Source organism: Papaver somniferum, unplaced genomic scaffold (genome assembly GCF_003573695.1).
Source record: "Papaver somniferum cultivar HN1 unplaced genomic scaffold, ASM357369v1 unplaced-scaffold_125, whole genome shotgun sequence".
NCBI lineage: Eukaryota > Viridiplantae > Streptophyta > Magnoliopsida > Ranunculales > Papaveraceae > Papaver > Papaver somniferum.
Genome location: NW_020621603.1, coordinates 19166143 through 19189140, shown reverse-complemented (window position 1 = coordinate 19189140; position 22998 = coordinate 19166143). Strand labels below are relative to the sequence as shown.

The window sequence follows — 22998 nt, the reverse complement described above, 5'->3', positions numbered from 1 at the left end:
TATACAGGTTTTGAGAAACTAAGGTGTCCCTCAATCAAGTATTGTCAGTTTCTTAGTTAACCAACCATGGCCGCGTTCGGTTAGGACTGGTAAATTTGTGGAGAGATTGCAGAAGATATTAAGGGTATGGTTTTAGATCCTTACAAGTTTTAATTTCTTAGTGGTATTTATGCATTGACATTGATGAATAAATCGATTTAGGAAACTAAATTGAATGCTTACAGGAAATGGGATAGGTCCGAAGATCAAATTCAAAATGCATTTGAGACATATCCTATCCGTATGAAGCTATCTGTGAAGAAAAGCATGTCTATAATGGATTACCTTGAAAAATCAAGTGGGTTTTAGTCCTTGGCTTGTTGCTAAGTGTCCATCATTTTTGTTTTTTTAGCTTGGAGAAGAGGATTATGCCGAGGTGTTCCATTTACCAAATATTAGTCTCCAAGGGTCTGATAAGGAACAAATTTTACTACGTACACTACAGATGAATCAGAAGTCTTTTTTGGAGAAGTTTGTCATCAAGTATGAGCAAGCTCCTGAGCTATTGAAGGTATATCATAGTTCACTAGTTGGTATTTCTTTATTCCGTTAGTGACATGAAATGTGCTGTAGATTATATGAATTTTTAGAACTTAAGAGTTTACATAATCTTTACTTGGCCCCTTTGTTTATATTTTCCAAAATGGAAAATGGAAAATATGGCTTTACCAGTCACTTACCTGTTATATGCTGAGAATTGAGATAGGTGCTTGTTTGACAACTTATCTTTTCTTTGCTGGAAAACTCCTATGCTTCTTTGCACTTGGTAAATTGTTGAGGAACTCAGCAGATTAACTTAAAGCTACATTTGAGCATTCTCTATTTCGTCTATGGGTTGGTAGTTCCTTGATGCTTAGCCTCTATGTTTGCGTCCATGGAAAATTTTATAGATAAGCAAATATTTATCTTAACCACATCTGCAAGATAATCCAGTTACTTACATAAATGAGGGTGCTGGACTACTCAGCTGAAGTGGACCCATGTTTAGAGCCGTCTAACCTTGTCACCCATCTTATGACTGCTTTAGCGTTTAACTAGTCACTTTTTTAAGAAATTGAATCTTCTGCAGTTGGCTATTCAGTTTTATGCAGTAAAGTGTTTTGGTCATGGGCGTAATTTTAGTAGATCACTTATTCATTCTAATTCATGTATTACTTGCATAAATAAACAAAGGCATCTGTATGCATGCACTTATGCCAGTGTAAATTTGTATCTTCTTTAAAGTTGGTCTTACATATTTAATTCCTTTTGTAATTAAATTTATAATCAGGCATCCATTCAGCATGTATCGGAAGACTGCCAAAGTGATTAGTTATTTTTGCTGCCTAGCAAGTCGAAGCCTAGCTACTGGATTCGCTGAAATTTATGTGGGTGCAGCTTGAGATAAGTACATATGTCATTGTCTTGGTGTGTTTTTACTTAAACCATGCTGTCTATGAGTTCTATCATAGCATCAAAAGACACATATTAGGCAGATAAGTGCAAACGAATTGGATGCCGCAATAAGTATTAGATTTCCTTTATTCAGTTAGTGGCATGAAATGTGCAGTAGATTTCTAAATTTACAACATTTATTACATAGCCTTTACTTGGTCATGCTTCTCCTTGGCATGTTAGGTGTCTGTATGCTTGTTTCATTCTCTCCAAAAAGAAAATATGTGTGTACCTGTCACGTGCCTCATACATGTTGACATGAAAAGAATACATTGTGTAGGTAGTAATTTTCTGGTGTCTAATAACTCTGCTTATCTAGAACATGCGTACTGGATGACAAAATTTTGGCTGTAAAACAAAAGGAATTTAGTACAATTCAGGAAAGCTACTTGTGGTTTGTTGTTCGATTTTAAGAAATTTAGTACAATGTGTTTGCAATGGCAAGAATCAAAATGGGTGCTTGTTTGAGTACTTACCTTTTGTGTTCCTGGGTAGCTCATATGCTTGTTTCATCTAGGTGAATTGTGGAGGAAATTTGCAGCTGAACTTAGAAACACATTGTGCATGTTTGATCCATGAATTTGTAGTTGTTGGATGCATAGCTACTTTTGTTGTATCCATGAATAACTTTAAATAGATAACCTGCTACTTATCCACCTTTAATAGATAACCTGCTACTTATGTTTGTTGTATCCATGTATGGCGCCATGCCTCTCTTCTTTGAGGGTTTAAAGCAAATTGGTAACCTGTATTTTGTTATTGTTTCTGGCATCGGAGTTATTTTTTTGTTTTTGCTTTCAATTTTCTGGTGTTTCTTTTTCTTCCAATGTCTTATTTTTCCTTCCGGTTATTAGATCTAAGCAACACTTGTACATTGTTGTTGTTAGAGTCTTGTTATTCCTCAAGGAAAGAGAGATAGACAGATAGCATCAACGATGGACAAAAACCTTGTAATCATCCTTGCACTTTGAATTTTAATAGTGAAGAAAACTAATGGGGAAATATGAGTCTGAGATGCTTCTTTGCTTTCTTTTTGGCCTTGTGATTTTTGCATGAAAAAGTTTTTATTTTTTTCAATTTGTGAACTTTTTAGTGTTATCAGGATCAATGATGTTTAAATACTGCGTTATCTTCCTGAAAAAATTTCTCCAATGAGGAATTTTGTTAGATGACAAAGTGCCTACTGAGGTCCTTCTTCCAAAAACAGTTTTTTGCTTTTGGTTTGATTTCATGATTTTATTTAGAGTTTCCTTAGTTTTTGAGTTCTCTTTTTGGCGTTTGGCTGATTTTGAATTTGTCTATTTTGTTGTTTCACTTAATTATAAGTTGCCAAACAACTTTGTATGGATTTGAATCTGATAATAGGTATTGTCGCCCCAGTCTTACATGCATCTGCAAGATGGCAATTGACTTCAATTTCTATAGTGAAGAAAACTAATGGGGAAATATGAGTCTGAGATGCTTCTTGGCTTTCATTTTGGGGTTGTGATTTTTGTATGAAAAGGAAAAAATTTCAATCTGTAATTTTTTTTATTTTTACCTGGATCAGTGATGTTTAAATACTGCGTTATCTTCCTGAAAAAATTCCTCCAATGAGGATTTCTGTTAGATGACAAAATGCCTACTGAGGTCCTTCTTAAATATTTTTTTTTTTTGCTTTTGGATTGATTGTATGATTTTATTTAGAGTTTCCTTAATAAGTTATTTCACTTAGTTATTGAATGCGTCTATTTAGTTTTTTTGCTTTTGGATTGATGGGATTGATTGTATGCTTTTGAATGCGTCTATTTAGTTATTTCACTTAGTTATAAGTTGTCAAACAACTTTGTATGAATTTGAGTATGATGATAGGTATTGTCGCCCCAGTCTTACATGCATCAATGGTGCAAGATGGTGATTGACTTCAATTTCTGATTCAAAAAATAACATAAGGATATATATCTAGACTTGATTATTTCAGTTTCATGTCTAGACTTTAACTTGTCAAGGTATTATCTAGTAGCCCACACGTTTTAGAAAGAAGTTCGGAAAATCATATCATTCCCTTTTCCGATTTCATCAAGAACATTGTTGGTACTGCCCCAATATACATTTTTTGTTTTCCGACGCCTTAGGGGTTGATCCTGTAGATCTGAATGAATGATATACATTTTTCGATTTTGTCCCTCAATCCGATGTTGTGTCGAGATTGTTTTTGATGTGTTGCTGGATAAATCAGAGGTTGAGATTTGCTCTTTTTATGTGTTTCGATATTTAGCTATTGGTTTGTTGTTTTCTCTTTGTTAATCCTTCATGTTCTTATTTTCTGCGACCTTATTGTACTACTATTGCAGGTATTGGGTTGAATTCCTGGCAATTAGTCAGTATCGTATACGAACCATCTTCATTTTCGAATGGAGTGAATTTTTTATGGATGAGGGGATGGTTATATGAGTTTACTCGGTGATTGCATGGGTATCTGATGCATTTTCGAGGGAACTGGTACAACAGCTTGATAGGATTTAAGATGAATGTGGTAGGTGCATACAAGGGGTATAGGTATTATTGCTTCGTATCGTATTGCATGGTTATACAATAATTCCGTAGTTTAGTTAATTTGCATTCCAACTGTTTTTTTTTTATTTGTTTTATTTGTTTTTTGTGCGCAGTGTCGACATGTCGTAAAAAGGTTCTACTGCCTGTGTTGTTTGCTAGTTAACCAACTATGTGCGCTTTCGATTAGCACTGGTATCACGGAGAGATCGTAGAAGTTATTAAGGGGAAGATCAAATTCAAAATGCATTTAAAACATATCCTATTCGTATGAAGCTGTATGTGAAGAAAATCAAGTGGGTTATAGTCCTTGGCTTGTTGCCAAGCGTCCATCAATTTTGTTTTGAGCTTGAAGAAGAAGAGTATTATACCATTTGCCGAAATTAGTCTCCAAGGGGTCTGATTAAGGAACAAATTTCCTCACATACATTGCAGATGAATCAGAAGTCATTTTTGGAGAAGTTTGTGATCAAGTATGAGCAAGAAGCTCCTGAGCTATTGAAGGTATATTATAGTCCACTATTTGGTTTTCCTTTATTCACTAAAATGTGCTGTATGTAGATTATCTGAAGTTTTACAACTTACACAGTTTACAGTCTTTACTTGGCCCTTTTGTTTATTCCTACTTCTATATAGCATGTTAGTTGTATTTATGCTTCTTTATTTTCTCCAAAACAAAAAATATGGCTTCACCAGTCACTTACCTCTTATATACTGAAAATCGAGATAGGTGCTTGTTTGACAACTTATCTTTTCTATGCTGGATAACTCTTCTGCTTCTATCCACTTGGTAAATTGTTGAGGATCTTGGCTGATAGTCATAAACTTAAAGCTACATTGAGCATTCTCTGCGGTACAGATTTTTTCCATGGATTGGTAGTTCCTTGATGCTTGGCCACCATGTTTGTGTCCATGGAAAACTCTAATAGATACGCACACATTTTATCTTCACTACTTCTGCAAGATAATCCAATTACTTACATAAATGAGGGCCCTTGACCACTCAGCTGAAGTGGACTCCTTATTGTCTAGAGCCTTCCAACCTTGCCATCCATCTTATGACTGCTTTAGTGTTTAATTAGTCGCGGTTTCTAAGAAATTGAATTTTCTGCACTTGATTATACACTTTATGCAGTAAACTGGGCATGATTTTAATAGATTAACTACTTATTCATTCTAATCCTTCTATTATTTACTTAAGTAAACAAAGGCATCTGTATGCATGTACATGTCAGTTTAGATTTGTATCTTCTTTAATTCATTTTGAAAGGCATCCATTCAGCGTGTTTCGGAAGACTCCCAAAGTGATGAGTTGATCTTTGCTGCCAAGCAAGTCGAAACCTAGCTACTGGGCTCGCTGAAATTTATGTGGGTACAGCTCGGAATAAGTATATACATCAGACATTCCCTCCCTTTGATTTGGGAGAACTGACGATGAGGGAATCAGGTAATGACAAATGTTTGTATGCAAATTTTTGCGTTTCTTCCAACAGTATCATCCCCTTCCTTACTTTGGACTGCCATATTCCCTAATGAAGTGAACTTTAGAATCTGATAACCAAAAGACATGAGTTCTATGAGTTCTATCATAGCATATCAAAAGACATGAATTAGCAGATAAGTGCAAACGAGTTGAATGCTGCATTAAGTATTAGAATTACAGGGGAACCGAATCAATTTTCTCTCAAAATTATGAACTTTTAGTTCCAATTAATGCTGACATGCTGTGTGTTATTCTGTTAGGCAGCTCTTTTTGGCTTTTGGCAACAGTCGTGGACCGGGAAAAGTATGCAGGAGAAGGGATGTACATTAAAATCTACGTTGTGATACAACTTGCTGCTGATTCCACAAATCGATCTTACGACCTAACACAATGAACAAGATTGCCGCCAACAGACAAATTCTTCATTTTGTGGCTTTCCAAATACAACGATGGCTCGACCTTGAAAGAGTTGCATGGTGTTTCACATTTCAAATATTTGGTGTAGAGTGCATCTTTAAATAGCGTTTATTTGACATTTACACTGATTGGTGTAGTAACATTAGTTACCTACTGATCCCAGTACCACTTGCTTTTAGAAAATTTGTCCTCATTACATAACTATACCTGAATTAAATCAGAAATTGATTGTCCATTGTTAAAGATTGTGCACACAATCGGACTCATCCAAGATAACGAAGGTTGCCTCTATTCCAACTTGTTTATTTTGCCCAAGGGAAACCCCAAAATGGCCTAGCCCCGACCCCAGTGTAGTGAATAAAGAATTCTTCCCGACTCCCAACTCTCGAATTATCCCCAAATTATAATTTACCCCTCCACTCCATGGATCCAAACACTACATCGTCATTTTTCTTTTTTATATAAAAGATTTATAGGCATGATAGTCTAGAATCGGTCATATGAGAAATTGTACTTTCATCCCAGTAGCTATAGCTAAAACCCCAGTGATGTTGTTGACTGACATGTTGGGTATGGTATCTGAATGAAAAGTGGAAATTTAGTGGATGATTGAAAGAAGAAAAGGCAGGGTGTCTGTTGCAGTCATTGTTTTTCGAGGTAATATATCTATGGATTTCGTAGGATTCTGTAGGGGGTGATGACGACCTTTTATTCTATCTTTTGTTAACCACCTCCTTTTAAAAGAAGATAATGCTCCACCACAACTACTAGTGTTAAGCATTACCCTCCTTTATGAGGTGTACTCTAATAGCTAAAACGACAATTGTGTTGTTGATTGACACATGTTGTGTATGGTATCTGATTGAAAAGTGGAAATTTGGTGGATGATTGAATGAAGAACATGGTGGGGGTGTCTCTTGCAGTCGTTGTGTTTCGAGGTATTGATATCAATGAATTTTTTAGGATTTTGTAGGGGGTGATGACGACCTTTTATTCTATCTTTTTTCAACCACCTCCTTTTAAAAAGGATAATGCTCCACCACAGCTACTGAAGTGGAGCATTACCCTCCTTTATGAGGTGCATGATTTGATTTTTTACTTTGCATGTTACAGCCATACTTATGCTCAATTGACCTTTTGAAGTTTGTACTCTAATAGCTAAAACGACAGTGATGTTGTTGATTGACATGGTGTGTATGATATCTGATTGAAAAATTTGGTGGGTGATTGAAAGAAGAACAAGGTGAGGGCGTCTGTTGCAGTCGTTTTTTTTCGAGGTAATGATATCTATGTATTTTGTAGGGGGTGAAGACGACATTTTATTCTACCTTTTGTTAACCACCTCCTTTTAAAAAGGGATAATGCTCCTCCACAGCTACTAGGGTGGAGCATTACCCTCCTTTATGAGGTGTATGATTTGATTTGTTACTTTGCCTGTTACAGCCATACTTATACTCAATATACATTTCGAAATTTGTACTATAATAGCTAAAACTACAGTAATGTTGTTGATTGACATGTTGGGTATGGTACCTGATTGAAACGTGGAAATATGGTGGCTGATTGAACGAACAACAAGGTGGGAGTGTCTGTTGCAGTCGTTGTGCTTCGAGGTAATGATATCTATGGATTTTGTAGGATTTTGTAGGGGGTGATGACGACCTTTTATTCTAGATTTTGTTAACCACCTCCTTTTAAAAAAGGATAACGTTCCACCACCACTACTAGGGTGGAGCATTACCCTCCTTTATGAGATGTATGATTTGATTTTTTACTTTGCCTTTTACAGCCATACTTATGCTCAATTGACCTTTCGAAATTTGTACTCTAATAGCTAAAATGACAGTGATGTTATTGATTGACATGTTAGGTATGGTATCTGATTGAAAAGTGGAAATTTGGTGGCTGATTGAAAGAATGACAGGGTGGGGGTGTCTGTTGCAGTCGTGGTGTTTCAAAGAAATGATATCGATGGATTTTTAGGATTTTGTATGGGGTGATGACGACCTTTTATTCTAGATTTTGTTAACCACATCCTTTTGAAAAAGGATAATGCTCTCCCACAACTACTAGGGTGGAGCATTACCCTCCTTTATTTGGTGTATTATTTGATTTTTTAATTTGCTTGTTACAACCATACTTATGCTCAATTGATCTTTTGAAATTTGTACTCTAATAGCTAAAACGATAGCGCTATTGTTGATTGACATCTTAGGTTTGGTATCTGATTGAAAAGTTGAAACTTGGTGGATGACTGAAAGAAGAACATGGTGGGGGTATCTGTTACATTCATTGTGTTTTAAGGTAATGATATCTATGGATTATTTAGGTTTTGTAGGGGGTGATGATGACCTTTATTCTAGCTTTTGTTAACCACCTCCTTTTAAAAGGGATAATGCTATACCACAGTTACTAGGATGGAGCATTACCCTCCTTTATGAGGTGTATGATTTGATTGTTTACTTTGCCTGTTACAGACATACTTATAATCAATTGACCTTTCGAAATTTGTACTCTAATAGCTAAAACGACAGTGATGTTGTTGATTGACATGTTGGGTATGGTATCTGATTGAAAAGTAGGAATTCTGTAGCTGATTGAAAGAGAACAAGGTGGGGGTTTCGGTTGAAGTCGTTGTGTTTCGAGGCAATTGTATCAAAGGATTTTTTAGGACTTTGTAGGGGGTGATGACGACCTTTTATTCTAGCTTTTGTTAACCACCTCCTTTTAAAAAAGGATAATGCTCCACCGCAGCTACTTGGGTGGAGCATTACCCACCTTTATGAGGTGTATGATTTGATTTTTTAGTTTTCCTGTTACAGCCATACTTATACTCAATTGACATTTCGAAATTTGTACTCTAATAGCTAAAACGACAGTGATGTTGTTGATTGACATGTTGGGTATGGTATTTGATTGAAAAGTGAAAAATTGGTGGCGGTTGAAAGAAGAACAAGGCGAGGGTGTCTGTTGCAGTCGTTGAGTTTTGAGGTAATGATACCTATGGATTTTTTAGGATTTTGTAGGGGGTGATGACGACTTTTTATTCTAGCTTTTCTTAACCACCTCCTTTTAAAAAAGGATAATGATCCACCACAACTACTAGGGTGGAGCATTACCGTCCTTTATGAGGTGTATGATTTGATTTTTTAGTTTTCCTGTTACTGCCATACTTATGCTCAATTGACATTTCGAAATTTTTAGTCTAATAGCTAAAACGACAGTGATGTTGTTGATTGACATATTGGGTATGGTATTTGATTGAAAGTGGAAATTTGGTGGCTGATTGAAAGAAGAACATAGTGGGGGTGTCTGTTGCAGTCGCTGAGTTTCCGTACAGATTGTGAAAAAGTGGGGGTCTAACAACCACACCCAATATTTCACTTAGCAATCTGTATGGACAAACTCCAATATACTTTTATGAGAATCAACTAGATAGTCAGACTCAATCTTAATAAAATTATATCAAAGAGTTATATCTGATTTTCTCGATTCAATACTTACTCAAGCAAATAGAAATCTGCGAGTCTAATTGAATACAAGAGAAATCACTTGAACGGTACCAAAGACCAATGTTCAAGGATCAATCAATTTAAATCAACAACCAAAGATTATATTTCCCAATTGATCGATTCAACGCAGAACCTGTGATATTTCAATTATATAACAAAATATAATGCGGAAAAGAAATAACACAGACACCAGAAGTTTTGTTAACGAGGAAACCGCAAATGCAGAAAAACCCCCGGACCTAGTCCAGATTGAACAAATAATGTATTAAGCCGCTACAGACACTAGCCTACTACAAACTAACTTCGGTTTGGACTGTAGTTGAACCCCAATCAATCCCACACTGATCCAAGGTACAGTTGCACTTCTTACGTCTCTGATCCCAGCAAGATACTACACACTTGATTCCCTTAGCTGATCTCACCCACAACTAAGAGTTTCTACGACCCAAAGTCGAAGACTTTAATAAACAAATCTGTATCACACAGAAAAGTCTACGGTAATAGATAAATATGTCTCCCACAGAAATACCTATGAGTTTTTGTTCCGTCTTTTGATAAATCAAGGTGAACAGGAACCAATTGATAAACCGTACTTATATTCCCGAAGAACAGCCTAGAATTATCAATCACCTCACAATAATATTAATCGCCTAGCAAAAGAAGATATTGCGGAATCACAAATGATGAGACGAAGGTGTTTGTGACTTCTTTTATATCTTTCCTATCGGAGAAATCAATCTCAAGCCAACCTTAGGATTGTACTTAAACACGATAGAAACAACAAGATCAGATCACACAACTACAAAGAAAATAGTTGGGTCTGGCTTCACAATCCCAATGAAGTCTTCAAGTCGTTAACCTACAGGGTCTCGAGAAGAAACCTAAGTTTAAAGGAGAATCGACTATAGGTAATACAACTAGTATAACACATAATGTGTGGGCATTAGGTTTCCCAGTTGCTAGAGTTCTCCTTTATATAGAATTTCAAATCAGGCTTTGCAAATCAATGTTAGCTTAGTAACAAAGCATTCAATATTCACCGTTAGATGAAAACCTGATTAGATTCAAGCTAATATCTTTCTACCGTTAGATCGAACTTAGCTTGTTACACACAAATGAAATGCACGTTTATTTAGGTTTGTGTAACCGTACCCAAGCATGTACACTTAGTTGGTTCAACAGTAGTTAACCAAATGGTTAGCCATATGAGCACTTTTATATCAACCATATTCTTCTTTACCACAACTAGTTCAAATGAATCAAATGAACTAGTTAGAGAGTTGTTCAATTGCTTAGATCTTATAGAAGTATACAAGACACGATCGAAGCAAAAAATATTTGATTCACTCGAATCAATTCATGAACTTTATAGCCATGGTTTGCAAGTATGCATTCCTTAGTTTATATAAGTTTAAGTTCACGAATAACCGTTTTTAGAAAATAACCAACTTAAGTACGCATACTGGTACGCGAACTTAAGTACCCCGAATAAGTTTGTTTTCAGTTCACAAACTCCAACAGAAATTCACGAGACGTGAACTTCCGACAATGCGCGTACTGGTACGCGGACTTTAGTTCCGTTTTTCCTGAGTAGCAAAGTACACATACTTAGGTTCAAGGAATAAGGACTTACACCCGTATGTGTTACCACACAATTTTTATATCCTTCCAAGGTTATATATTCTAAACTCTCATTTCGATCATTGAAATATTCTTAAAGGACGTTATATAGTTGTTATTCACAAGCGATTTTTCGTCAAAGCAATTTTCAAATAATTGAAACTAATATGACTTTCGTCACTAGTAAAGATGAACTTGACCAAAGCGAAAGCTTACCAACTCATATTTCGAGAAATAGATAAGCGAGATAAACTCGGCTCGAAATAACAAATGTGTATAATCATAGTCTATATAGCAATACGAATTTTGGCTCAAGATAGGAGATAGAGTAGATATACTTTTGAGTGATATATAAGTTCAAGTCTCCACATACCTTTTAGTCGATGAAGTTACACCAGTTCCTTGAGTAGTTCTTCGTCTTTGTATGATGATCGCCATGGAGTCTTGAGCTCAACTACACTTTCTATCCTAGTCCGAGACTTAGCTATAAGTAGACTAGAAATCAAGACTTATAGTTTTGATCACTAACATTGAAAAAAATGCTTGAGATAGCAACACATGCGAGTTCGACCGAGCAGTGCTCTAACAGATTGCTAAGTGAAATATTGGGTGTGGTTGTTAGACCCACGCTTTTTCAGTCTAGTTTTAAATTTTTCAACTATCGGTTCGAAGCATCTTATTTTAGACATATGAGTGAAGAGGAGAACTCTTAAATATTTATCATCCAACTTTATCCGACCCACCTTTAGGATTTCTAATATTTTCCTAGCTTTCCTATTTTGAACATTTTTATTAAAAAGATTCCCAGATTTTTTTCGTATTTTATTAGTTGACAGATCCCTAAAAAAAATCAAAGATTTTCAAAAGATTTCTACCCTCTTTTTTTCCAGCTTTAGTGAAGATGAGGCAATCATATGAAAAAGCAAATGAGAAACAGTTGGAAAATCTTTGCCGAACTTAACTCCATTTATCATTTTCTTTTTCTCAGATTCTCTTTTAACTCTAAAGAGATCTTCCACACATATTATGAAGAGGTATATCGACATGGGGTTTTTCTGTCAAAGGCCTCTACTAGGGTTGAAAAAATTAGAAAGAGAGCAACTAACAAGGACAACACTAGAAGGGGGTGCTAATACACTGAAGTGTTATATCAATCCAAATTACAGAAATCCAATTTTTCCATCATCATATCTACAAGAAAAATGAAAGTTATTTTGGGGCATACCTAATGGTGACAAAATAGGGTCACTAAGTTGTAAAACCGATTACCCTTTATCCACCGTTTTTTATTAATGACAATTATGACCATATATAATTAGTGTTAATGTTAATGATTATATATTAATAAAAATGATCAATGGTAATTTTAATGTTTTAAGTTATCAGTGGTTAACTAGTAGAGAAATCAAATTTGTGTAATAATGGGGTTTTCAAGAGGAGGAAGAAGAAGAAGTGAAAAGGAAAACGTGGTTTTTGAGATTTTAGTGATTCAAATGATGAAAGAGAATGATTTATCTCGTAAAGCCAAGATAATACATATCAATTACAATAATGATCCGGAAATGGCTTACGTTTTCGATTCTCAGAATGATTAATAATTTTACTCAAATTCAAATACATCTTCAAGCTCAAGATGATGATTTTTACGAACCAGATCCAGAAGATGAGTACATTGATGAGGAGCCTTATTCTAATAATACATAGTAATACTTCCTGACGCTATTTAATCTCCCTTTTTTTTAGGTTGAATTCTTCAAAAAATTGAATTTTTATACAAATGTTCAGTGTTGGGTTCGACTACAGAATTATAAGTCGAACCTTGTTGGGATGAACAGTTCGGCTGATATAGTTGAACCTCACTGTATGATACAGGTATTTGTAGTTCGACTTATTCGAACTGCATTTATTGTTAGCCGAACCTGCGCTTTTTAATTCGGCTTATTTTAATGGCGACATGTGTAGAAATGTTCGACTAACTATGATGCAGCCGAATCTGGTAGTGTGATTTGATTAATTAAAAACACAAGTTATAGGTTTGGCTTTAAGATTATATTATATGAAATGAACCTTACAAGATAAAATTTCGGATGGTAGTTTAAATATCGTATCAACCGAATTTGAATTTATTCCGAAATAAGTAAGGTTCGGCTGAAACTAATATATCAAATAATCTGCCGAACTTGAAGATATTTTTCAATATTAACTAGATTCAGTAGAAAAATGATATTTCAGTATCAGCCGAATTGTTCTTCTGAAACAGAAAAATTGAAGAACAAAGATAGGTTCGGCTAGGGTTTACGTGACTTTTTGAGCCGAACCTCACTCTGAAGTCCCTAATTTCATTAATGAAAGCCTATCCTGTCAATGAAATAAATGAAAAACAAGGAAAAACAAGATTGGTTTGTGGGAAATACCTTCTAATATATATTTCGACCAATTGGTACCTCGTCCTTGAAAAGAAGAGGGTACCACCAACTTTTTTCGTTTGGACCTATAAGATAAAACCTAATATTATCAACAATAAAAGATCCTTGTGTGTGATGGTATATACAGTTTATCTTTCTTGTACAATCAGTAGTTAAGATCAAAGATCTGCGAACCTGATTATGCACAGGAACTCTCGGACGATTTCAAAAATCAATATCCTAGAAAACCTGAAAAGACGAGGGTACCCAAATACACCACAATCTTTGTTTACAACCTATAAGTCCTCTACCGAATGTGATCGTCTATGGACAGAGTCAAGACAATACGACAATTTGGTTCACACTTTGTATGATCGTCTATGGATACGAGATCGATATAATACAACAACAAGATAACTTATGTGATTGACTATGGATACAAGATCGAGACGATACGACAACAAAGTGTGTACTTGATAATAGGTTCGGTAATAACCAAACTCTATATGATCACTATCAAGTATAGCGGAGTTAACGTAAAGTGCAATTTATTTTAATTATAATAAAACAATTATAATGCGAAAAAGTAAAGTAAATAACACAACAAGATCTTGTTAATGAGGAAACCGCAAATGCAGGAAAAACCTCGGGACTTTGTCCAGCTTTGAATACTCTCAGAATTAAGCCGCTATACAAAATCTAATACACACTTTGTATAGTTGAGACCAAGCAGACTATCCCTAGATACTTAGTTCCCTCAGTATCCATGTGCCTTTGACTTCGAGAGTCACGCACGTGAATAACAAGTCCTTTGGATCGTATTCCAAATAACAAAGGAACAATCTGTTTGGTAACCACTCTAAACAATTCTTGCTAGAAGATATTAGAGTTGTTGACAAAGACTCTTCCTCTTAATCTAATAAACTCCTTTGTCTGGTTAGATCAATCTAAACTTTGATTATAAATAATCAAACTCTAGACATGCAATCAATCAATATAGATCTCAAAGGGAAACTATAAGGCGATGTCGATCTCACGCAACTAATCAGTCAGATCCATCAAAGATAAACTTTTTCTAGTTGGATCCCATCCGATCAAGGTTTGTGCACTAAATTCACAAGATACGAAAACTAATAAGAACACTTATTCGTCTTCAAATCTTTTTTCGCCTTCAATTACCTGCACAACAACACTTGAATCTTCTTGTGATCAATCACACAGAACGGAATCTGTTAACAATGGATTATCAAAAGATGTCTTTATATCTAACAATAGTTCTAAAGATTCCCTCGATACTTTGATCTAGTTTGAGTGATCCTTATTTCAGAAGAGAAAGCTCTCAAGAATAATCAAACTAGGTGCAATCAAAGTTACAACAACCGTTAGTCAATCAAATCAATCAATCGAAAACTACAATAAAAATGCAATGTTATGTACCTAGGTTGCCCTGAGTATTATGTTGAGTGCCTTTATAATTTCGAGACATTGTTTCCCTTGCTGTGAGAGGAGACAGGCAGATGTTTCCATGTGTCTATCTCGGGATGGTCGATATTAGTGTACCTGATTATTGGTATTTATGCTGTAATAGAGAGAGAGTTGGGTAAGCTTAATGAATGAACTTCTTACTACTTGAGGCTGCGTTCACCTGAACCAGATTCTTCTTCTTCTTCTTTAATTCGTCTCCTTCATCTATGTTTTCGTCTAATTCTTCCATGTTCTTCTTTGATTCTTATCTAATTCTCGGATCTTGATACAAATTTGTACTAAGAACAGTACATTTGGCATCAGAGCCGTTCTATCCTTCAAACAAATGGGTTCGAAGAACTTTACAATCAAAGAGTTATCAGATTTTCACATACAAAATCAACAGAAATTCGTTGATCTAGACACTAAAGTAACGAGGGTAAGTCAACAATTAGATGAACAATCGACAACTATGAATATCCACCAAGATCAGACGAGCGACATCTTGAAGCTAATGAATACTCAACAAGATCAGACGGAGGACAATTTGAGGATACTAAACCTTCAGATAGCTGAACTAATTCAAGCTTTTCGTGCTTCACATCCCAACCATGGATAGGTAGGAGCAGGAATTTTGGGTACGCCACCAGAAGGTAATAATCAATTTGGTCATACTTTTCCAGGTGAAGCATCATATGCTAGATAGCAACGTACTCTGAAACTCGATTTTCCTAGATTCGACGGTGAGAATCCACGAGGATGGGTACAGAAAAGTGAGAGGTACTTTCATATTCACAGCACAGAAGAGAATCAGAAGGTTAGTGTTGCCTCCATATTCTTAGAAGGTAAGGCTGATAAATGGTTCCTTAATTTTCAAATTGGAAAACCTTTTTTATCTTGGAGAGAATTGGCTGATGGTGTTTGTGCTAGATTTGAAAATCCTGTGGATGACAATTTTATAGGTAGTTTTAACAAATTGTGTCAAGTAACTACTGTGGAAGAGTACTTTGAACAATTTGAATCTCTTAAGGCTCTTATGCTAAGTAGTAACCCCCATTTAAATGAGCAATACTTTGTAATGAGTTTCATTAGTGGGTTGAAGACTGAAATAAAGAACTCCGTGTTGATGTTCCAACCACCTACACTATTGCAAGCTTTTTCATTATCCAGAATGCAAGAGCAAAAATGTGTTCAACAACCTAAGCCCTCAAAGCCATTCCAGAGATCATTTACCAACTCATTTTCCAACACAAGGCCATATCAGGCTTCATTATCTCCATTTCCCCCTAAGCCTATTCAAACTACTACCACTGTTTCTAGCCCTTTTACACCCAAATCAGGCAACTCCACACCAAAATCCAGTCCACCACTTCCACCTATTAAAAGATTAACACAGGAACAAATGACGGTTAGAAGAGAGAAAGGACTGTGTTATAACTGTGATGTAGTTTACACTCCAGGCCACATTTGTAAGAGACAACAACTGTTTATGGTCCAGGTAGAGAAACCAGAGTCTTCTGAGGAAGCAGAAGAAGAAGTCTTTGAAGAAACTGTTGAATCTCCAGTGGAATCTGACATGGATATATCCTTACATGCTCTCACTGGTGCTGTTGCTGGTGACACTATAAGGATTCCTGGAACCATTAAGAGGCACAAGGTATCAATACTTATAGATACTGGAAGCACTCATAGCTTCATTGATTGTGAATTGGCAAGGAAATTAAATTGCTCCATCAGTCCCACAGGGCACATGTTGGTGATTGTTGTTAATGGGGATAAAACTGTAAGTACTGGCATATGTCCTTAGCTGCAATGGGCAATGCAGAATCATCACTTCACAGAAGATTTAAGGATATTACCTTTAGGAGGTTGTGATATGATGTTGGGAGCATATTGGCTGAGAAGGTTAGGTGACATCACTTTTAACTTCTCTAAATTAAGCATTGCATTCAAATATCAAGGCAAGAAGATTGTACTTATTGGTGAACCTGAATACCCAACCTTGAGCATAATGAGTAGTGAAGCTGCAGAAAAGTACTTCAGCAAGAACAATCATGGAATGGTGGGCCAACTATTCTCCATTACCCCACAATCTTCCAGTTCCCTCACTCCTCCATCCATACTTCCACTATTACAAGAATTCCAAGATATATTTGAGGAACCCAAACAACTGCCACCCACTAGAAATTTGGATCATACCATACCCCTCAAACCAAATTCAACACCCACTATCCAAAGGCCTTATAAATGCCCATACACACAAAAGGGGGTATTTGAACAACTTGTGAAAGAAATGCTCAATTCAGGCATCATCCAACCCAGTCATAGTCCCTTTGCTTCCCCCATTTTTTTGGTTAAGAAGAAGGATAATACATGGAGGTTCTGTGTGGACTATAGGAAGTTGAATGACATCACAGTCAAGGAAAAATTTCCAATTCCAGTCGTTAAGGAGCTTCTAGATGAACTAAATAGAGCAATGTACTTCACTAAAATTGATCTGAGGACTGGCTATCATCAGATAAGAGTCCATGTGGCAGATATTCACCAAACAACATTTCGAACTCACCAAGGACATTATGAGTTCAAGGTAATGCCTTTTTGACTAACAAATGCTCCTGCAACCTTTCAGGCCCTCATGAATGAGGTTTTTCAAGAACATTTGAGGAAGTTCATTCTGGTCTTCTTTGATGATATTTTGGTTTATAGTTCTTCCCTACAAGAGCACTTGAAGCACCTCCAAATTACTTTTTCCTTGTTGAGAGCCCACAAGATATTTGCAAAGTTATCTAAATGTTGTTTTGGACAAACAGAGCTAGAATACCTTGGTCACATTATCACTGCAGAAGGAGTCAAGACTGATCCAACCAAGATTGCATGCATGAAAGAATGGCCTACACCAACTAATATTAAAGAGCTAAGGGGGTTCCTAGGGCTCACTGGCTATTACAAAAAAAAATTTCAAGGATATGGAGCAATTAGCAGACCCCTAACTGAGCTTCTGAATAAGAACTCCTTCTTATGGAGTGAGTCAGCTACCATGGCCTTTGAACAACTCAAAGAATCCATGACTAACACACCAGTACTTGCCTTGCCATACTTTTCAAAGCAGTTTACTGTTGAGACTGATGTTAGTGATTTTTGTGTGGGGGATGTGTGGACCCAAGAAGGGAAACCAATTGCTTTTTTCAGCAAAGGGTTGAGGCCAAGAGCAAAAGCATTATCAATATATGAGAATGAGTTAATTGATGTAGTTATGGATGTCAACAAATGGAGGTAATACTTACAAGTTGGCAAGTTTATCATACAAACAGATCATCAATGTATCAAGTACTTTTTGGATCAGAAGATTACAACTGTACTTCAACAGAGGTGGTTAATGAAGCTGTTTGGCCTTGATTATGAGATCAAGTACAAAAAAAAGAACAGATAATATTTGGGATGCACATACTCCGGTACGGACCGGTTCTCTTATGGAACCGATGTATGTACCTGGTGTTGACCGGTACCTCCTTTTGAGGACCGGTACCTATACATGTACCTGGTGTTGTACCGGTCCTCCGGTACCGGGTTTTTACCTGCAAAATCATCATCACTGTAGGATGAGAAAAGCTCAACTGTACCACAATTACATCATGTACCCAACCTAGCATTCATCTAGCTCTGTTTATTCAATATTCATTGTAAATATCATCTCAACTCATACAATACAACACCTAGCAATGGACTACCATTGTTAATCTGTAACAATTCATATAATAGAATAAGAATTTACATCATAATCCATCTACACCACCAGCATCAGAACTTCAAGCATAACCCATTCACCATCAATCCACTTCAATCTAAGCATCAGATATATTCATTCTCATATCATAAAACCCCACAAATCGCCCAAAACCAAATTGAGTTGTAGCCAAACCTATTCTCATACTCTAATTACAAAACCCATCTATTATTTCATTACAAAGATTTAATTACAAAATCATGTTGTTTGATTTCAACAGAAAACCCAAATCGTAAAATCTTAAATCACACATGCAATTAGTTTCTTAAAAAAACAAAATAAAAAAAAAAAAGAAAAAGAAGTGAAGAAGAAGGTTTATCCTCTTTAATCTCTAACCACCACCAGATCTCCTTTCTTAATTACATAACCCCCTATCTCCAAATCCGATTCCAACCCAAGGTTCCATATCCTGTAAAACACCAAATCAGATCTTCATATTCAATTTCTCCACCAAATCGAAAAAACCCTAAATCAATCTACAATCAAACCCTAAATCAAACTAACAAACCCTAAATCGAACTGATGGTGAAGAATAAGAACAAACCAGAGATGGTGAAGAAAAAGAAGAACAAATCGAATTGATTCTTATCGTCTACTGTTGAATTACCTGATAGAGATGGTGAATCGATGATACCCTGAAGAACACAGAAGAGAAGAGGGTTGCCGATGCTTTTTCAGAGAGAAAAAAAGAAGAAGAAAAATGAGAGTGAACTGATTCTTCTCTCGATAGTCGATAGTCTATACCTAGTATGGACGACTACGATTAAAAACCTAGCTAGATCTTAACGGCTAATAATCACCGGTACATATGGTACGGTTCAAGTCCGGTCCTCCCCAAGAACAGGTGTTTGTATCGGTCTAGACCGGTTGTCAACTTCCAGTACCGGTGTCTGTACTGGCTAGACCGGTTCCGGTCTGGTAATTCCGGTTCCACTCCGGTCCAGGTCCTCTCAACTGGTTCTTGTGCAGCCCTAGATAATGTAGTGGCTTATGTACTCTCCAGAAGGCCACATGAAAATGCTGCATGTAGCTCTCTAGCACTCTCCAAGCCAAATTGGAATCTTGATATCCTCTCCAGCTATGCTCAATATACCAAGGCACAACAACTCATTGCTCAGACCCTTGCATCATCTACTGACAATGGTAAATTTTCAGTAAAAGAAGAAGTATTGAGGTACAAGGAAATGATTTATGTGGGGAATAACAACCAGGTCAGAAGCACCATTTTGGAGTCCATACATACTTCTGCAGTTGGTGGACACTCAAGCATACAAGCTTCTTATGTCAGGGAAAGAGGTATTTTTACTGGTCTGGCTTGAAAAAAGATGTTCTATCATTTGTATCCTCATGTGATGTCTTCCAAAGGAACAAGAATAATCATCAATATCCAAATGGATTGCTCCAACCACTTCCCATTCCAGAGCAAGCTTGGAAACATGTGACTATGGATTTCATAGAGGGGTTACCTGTTAATGAGAAGAAAAGTGTCATTCTGGTGGTGGTGGATAGGCTCACCAAATATATCCATTTTATAGGGTTGCAACACCCTTACACAGCATCCATAGTAGCTAAGGCTTATTTGGGTCAGGTTTTCAAGCTACATGAACTTCCTTCTTCCATTGTTTCAGACAGAGATAAGGTGTGTACCAGCAATTTCTGGCAAGATCTCTTTAAAGCTCTGGGTACAAGCCTAAATCTAAGCACAACTTAACACCCCCTAAGCTGATGGACAGACAGAAAGGGTGAATGCATGTCTAGAAAATTACTTGAGATGTATAACAGGGTATCAACCTAGTCAGTGGTTCAAGTGGCTTGCATTATCAGAATGGTGGTATAACATCAGTTATCACACAAGCCTGAAGATGAGTCTATTTAAGGCACTATATGGCTACAATCCCCCTCATATGGCCTTCCCATACACAACAGTCACTTCTGTTTCAGCAGTTGAGTCATATTTGAATCAAAGAGATGCCATGTTGGACTTGCTTAAGGAGAGTTTGCAGAAGGCTCAAGAGAGAATGAAATTCTTTGCTGACAAGAGCAGTACTGATAGGAGTTTAGAAGTTGGAGATAGAGTTTACTTGAAGCTACAACCTTACATACAAGCTTCAGTCTCATTGCGCAAGAACTTCAAGTATCAGCTAAGTACTGTGGTCCTTTCACTATTTTACAGAAAGTTGGATCTTTAGCCTACAAATTAGAATTACCATCTAGTGCTAGAATCCATCCTGTATTTCATGTATCTCAGTTAAAGAAGCAGATTGGTAAGGCCCACATACCATCACCAGTTTTACCTGTAGTTGATCATGCTGGAGAGGTGATTATGAGGCCAGAGAAGGTCTTATCTACCAGATCAATCACTACAAGAAGAAATGAATTTAATCAACTCCTCATACAATGGACAAACTCTGCTCCGGAAGATGCTACTTGGGAGGACAAGTCGAACATTCAAGCTCATTATCCAAATTTCATCCTTGAGGACAAGGATACCTTCTAAGGAGGGAGTAATATTATGTACCTAGGTTTCCCCGAGTATTATGTTGAGTGCCTTTATAATTTCGAGACATTGGTTCCCTTGCTGTGAGAGGAGCCAGGAAGATGTTGCCACGTGTTTATCTCGGGATGGTCGATATTAGGGTACCTGATTATTGGTATTTATGTTGTAATAGAGAGAGTTGGGTAAGCTTAATGAATGAACTTATTACTACTTGAGGCTGCGTTCACCTGAACCAGATTCTTCTTATTCTTCTCTAATTCGTCTCCTTCATCTTTGTTTTCGTCTAATTCTTCCCTGTTCTTCTTTGACTCTTATCTAATTCCCGGATCTTGATACAAATTTGTACTAAGAACAGAACATGCAATTATCTAGTTTCCCACCAACGGTACTCGTAGAGTTTCTTGATCCCATAAAAGTATTTAAACGAGCGGTCGTAAGGGATTTCGCCTAATTAGGGTACTTTCCTCTCTGGATAGACGGCTCCACGGGAAAAAATAAGAATGAAGTTTTCTTGGCTCTTAGGATAGTTTGCTAGAAATGCAAACTTAGGTATTCATAGACCAAGGTTGTTTGGACAACAAGAAAATTCCAAAATCAAAAATATTCTCAAGATATACAATACACCAATTTTCGATTTTCCTATTCCCATCAAATGTTAACCAACATTTCCGAAATCTCTCATAGAAAATTTCTATTATTAGTATTGTGCATTTACTAATAAGCATTCTTTAGAGTATATGCTTTAATTGCTGGTAATAAAATCATATCAAATTGAAAATCATAATTAAATGCTTTTCAATATTTCGGTTTGGGATCACCTTGAGCATCAAGGAATATCATTGAACAATAAATGATAAAAATTATGTACATGTTCAAATATGTCGAAATCATGAAGTTTCTAATCTTGGAAAACCCTAATTCACACACAACATGAAGAAATATGTGAATCATGGTTTTGATCCGATTGTATCATCACTTCCAAAACATGTTGTTATCAGTTACAATATGATCCCGCAATAGGTTGTACTCGGTTACACAAACATCCATAAAGTGGGTTGTGACCGGTTACACCTTACTTCTCGAAGTTACTATGTGACCGGTTACACATTGGTTCCCAAGGAAACTATGTGACCGATTACAACTAACTTCCCAATACATCTTGTGACTGGTTACACTTTGGTTCCCAAAGCTACTATGTGACCTGTTACAACAAATATCCCAATCATAGCATGTGATCGGTTACAGTTTGGTTCCCAAAGTTATTATGTGATCTATTCCAACTATCTATGCAATATAGGCCGTAACCGGTTATACCACAAATCTCAACAAGGTTAAGATAGGTTCTACCATTGTCACCTACTATTGGTCATCTAAAAGATATTCAATGAATAACAAGACTAATCATGATTTCCTTTTCGATTATGAAAACAAGTACATACATGTAGATAAGCATTCATACTTCGTAATATGTTTCCTTGATACTTTGATCATACTATAATGATCAAATCTCACTATAGAGTATTATATACAATCTTTACAGCATATACATCTTCGCATGTTATTTTTTCAATATAGCACGACTTGAAAGATACGTTAGGAATGAAACAAGTTCAAGTCAATATTACTAACCTCGAGTGGAAGAATGATGTTGTCGTTGTAATTCGTTACTTCTAATTATCCTTTTTCAGGTCTTCGAAGTAATACTTGTATGTCTCAACATTCCTAGACTTTATAGTCTAACCTAAACGAAGTTGACTCTAGTATTTAATCAAGCGACTCTTAGCTGAGTTTTGATACTAAAATATGACAAC

General features: G+C 36.3%; 2 protein-coding genes, 1 long non-coding RNA gene, 2 other non-coding genes and 1 pseudogene across 5 annotated transcripts; all 6 read left to right on the top strand.

The window, feature by feature from the left end:
* The first annotated feature begins 408 nt into the window (after positions 1 to 408).
* LOC113331134 lies at positions 409 to 6142 on the top strand. The gene is made up of 6 exons (XR_003350729.1): positions 409 to 550; positions 1310 to 1406; positions 3807 to 3988; positions 4122 to 4509; positions 5288 to 5452; positions 5749 to 6142. It is a non-coding gene; the product is annotated as an uncharacterized LOC113331134 (long non-coding RNA).
* Positions 2397 to 2493, top strand: LOC113331661. Its single transcript, XR_003351103.1, has one exon. It is a non-coding gene; the product is annotated as a small nucleolar RNA snoR26 (small nucleolar RNA).
* LOC113331656 lies at positions 2825 to 2893 on the top strand (annotated as a pseudogene).
* LOC113331643 lies at positions 3311 to 3390 on the top strand. The gene has a single exon (XR_003351093.1). It is a non-coding gene; the product is annotated as a small nucleolar RNA U31b (small nucleolar RNA).
* Positions 6143 to 15517: 9375 nt separating the features above from the next.
* LOC113331395 lies at positions 15518 to 20009 on the top strand. The gene is made up of 5 exons (XM_026578103.1): positions 15518 to 15525; positions 15642 to 16689; positions 16732 to 17493; positions 17536 to 18179; positions 19694 to 20009. Exons 1-5 carry the CDS (start codon positions 15518 to 15520, stop codon positions 20007 to 20009), a joined length of 2778 nt encoding a protein of 925 aa, XP_026433888.1.
* Positions 20010 to 20134: 125 nt separating this feature from the next.
* Positions 20135 to 21187, top strand: LOC113331394. The gene is made up of 3 exons (XM_026578102.1): positions 20135 to 20372; positions 20473 to 20765; positions 20864 to 21187. The coding sequence occupies exons 1-3, from the start codon at positions 20135 to 20137 to the stop codon at positions 21185 to 21187; spliced, it is 855 nt and encodes a 284-aa protein (XP_026433887.1).
* Positions 21188 to 22998: the final 1811 nt, after the last annotated feature.

What these genes read in the sequence shown, in the direction of transcription:
- LOC113331395 (XM_026578103.1), top strand. An exon ending in TTGTTAATGGGGATAAAACT is followed by an intron (nt 16,690 to 16,731) that starts GTAAGTACTGGC and finishes TGGGCAATGCAG; the next exon opens with AATCATCACTTCACAGAAGA. An exon ending in AAGGACATTATGAGTTCAAG is followed by an intron (nt 17,494 to 17,535) that starts GTAATGCCTTTT and finishes GCAACCTTTCAG; the next exon opens with GCCCTCATGAATGAGGTTTT.
- LOC113331394 (XM_026578102.1), top strand. Translation starts at nt 20,135, where the DNA reads ATGGATTTCATAGAGGGGTTACCTGTTAATGAGAAGAAAAGTGTCATT. An exon ending in AGATCTCTTTAAAGCTCTGG is followed by an intron (nt 20,373 to 20,472) that starts GTACAAGCCTAA and finishes GATGTATAACAG; the next exon opens with GGTATCAACCTAGTCAGTGG. An exon ending in GTTTAGAAGTTGGAGATAGA is followed by an intron (nt 20,766 to 20,863) that starts GTTTACTTGAAG and finishes ACTATTTTACAG; the next exon opens with AAAGTTGGATCTTTAGCCTA.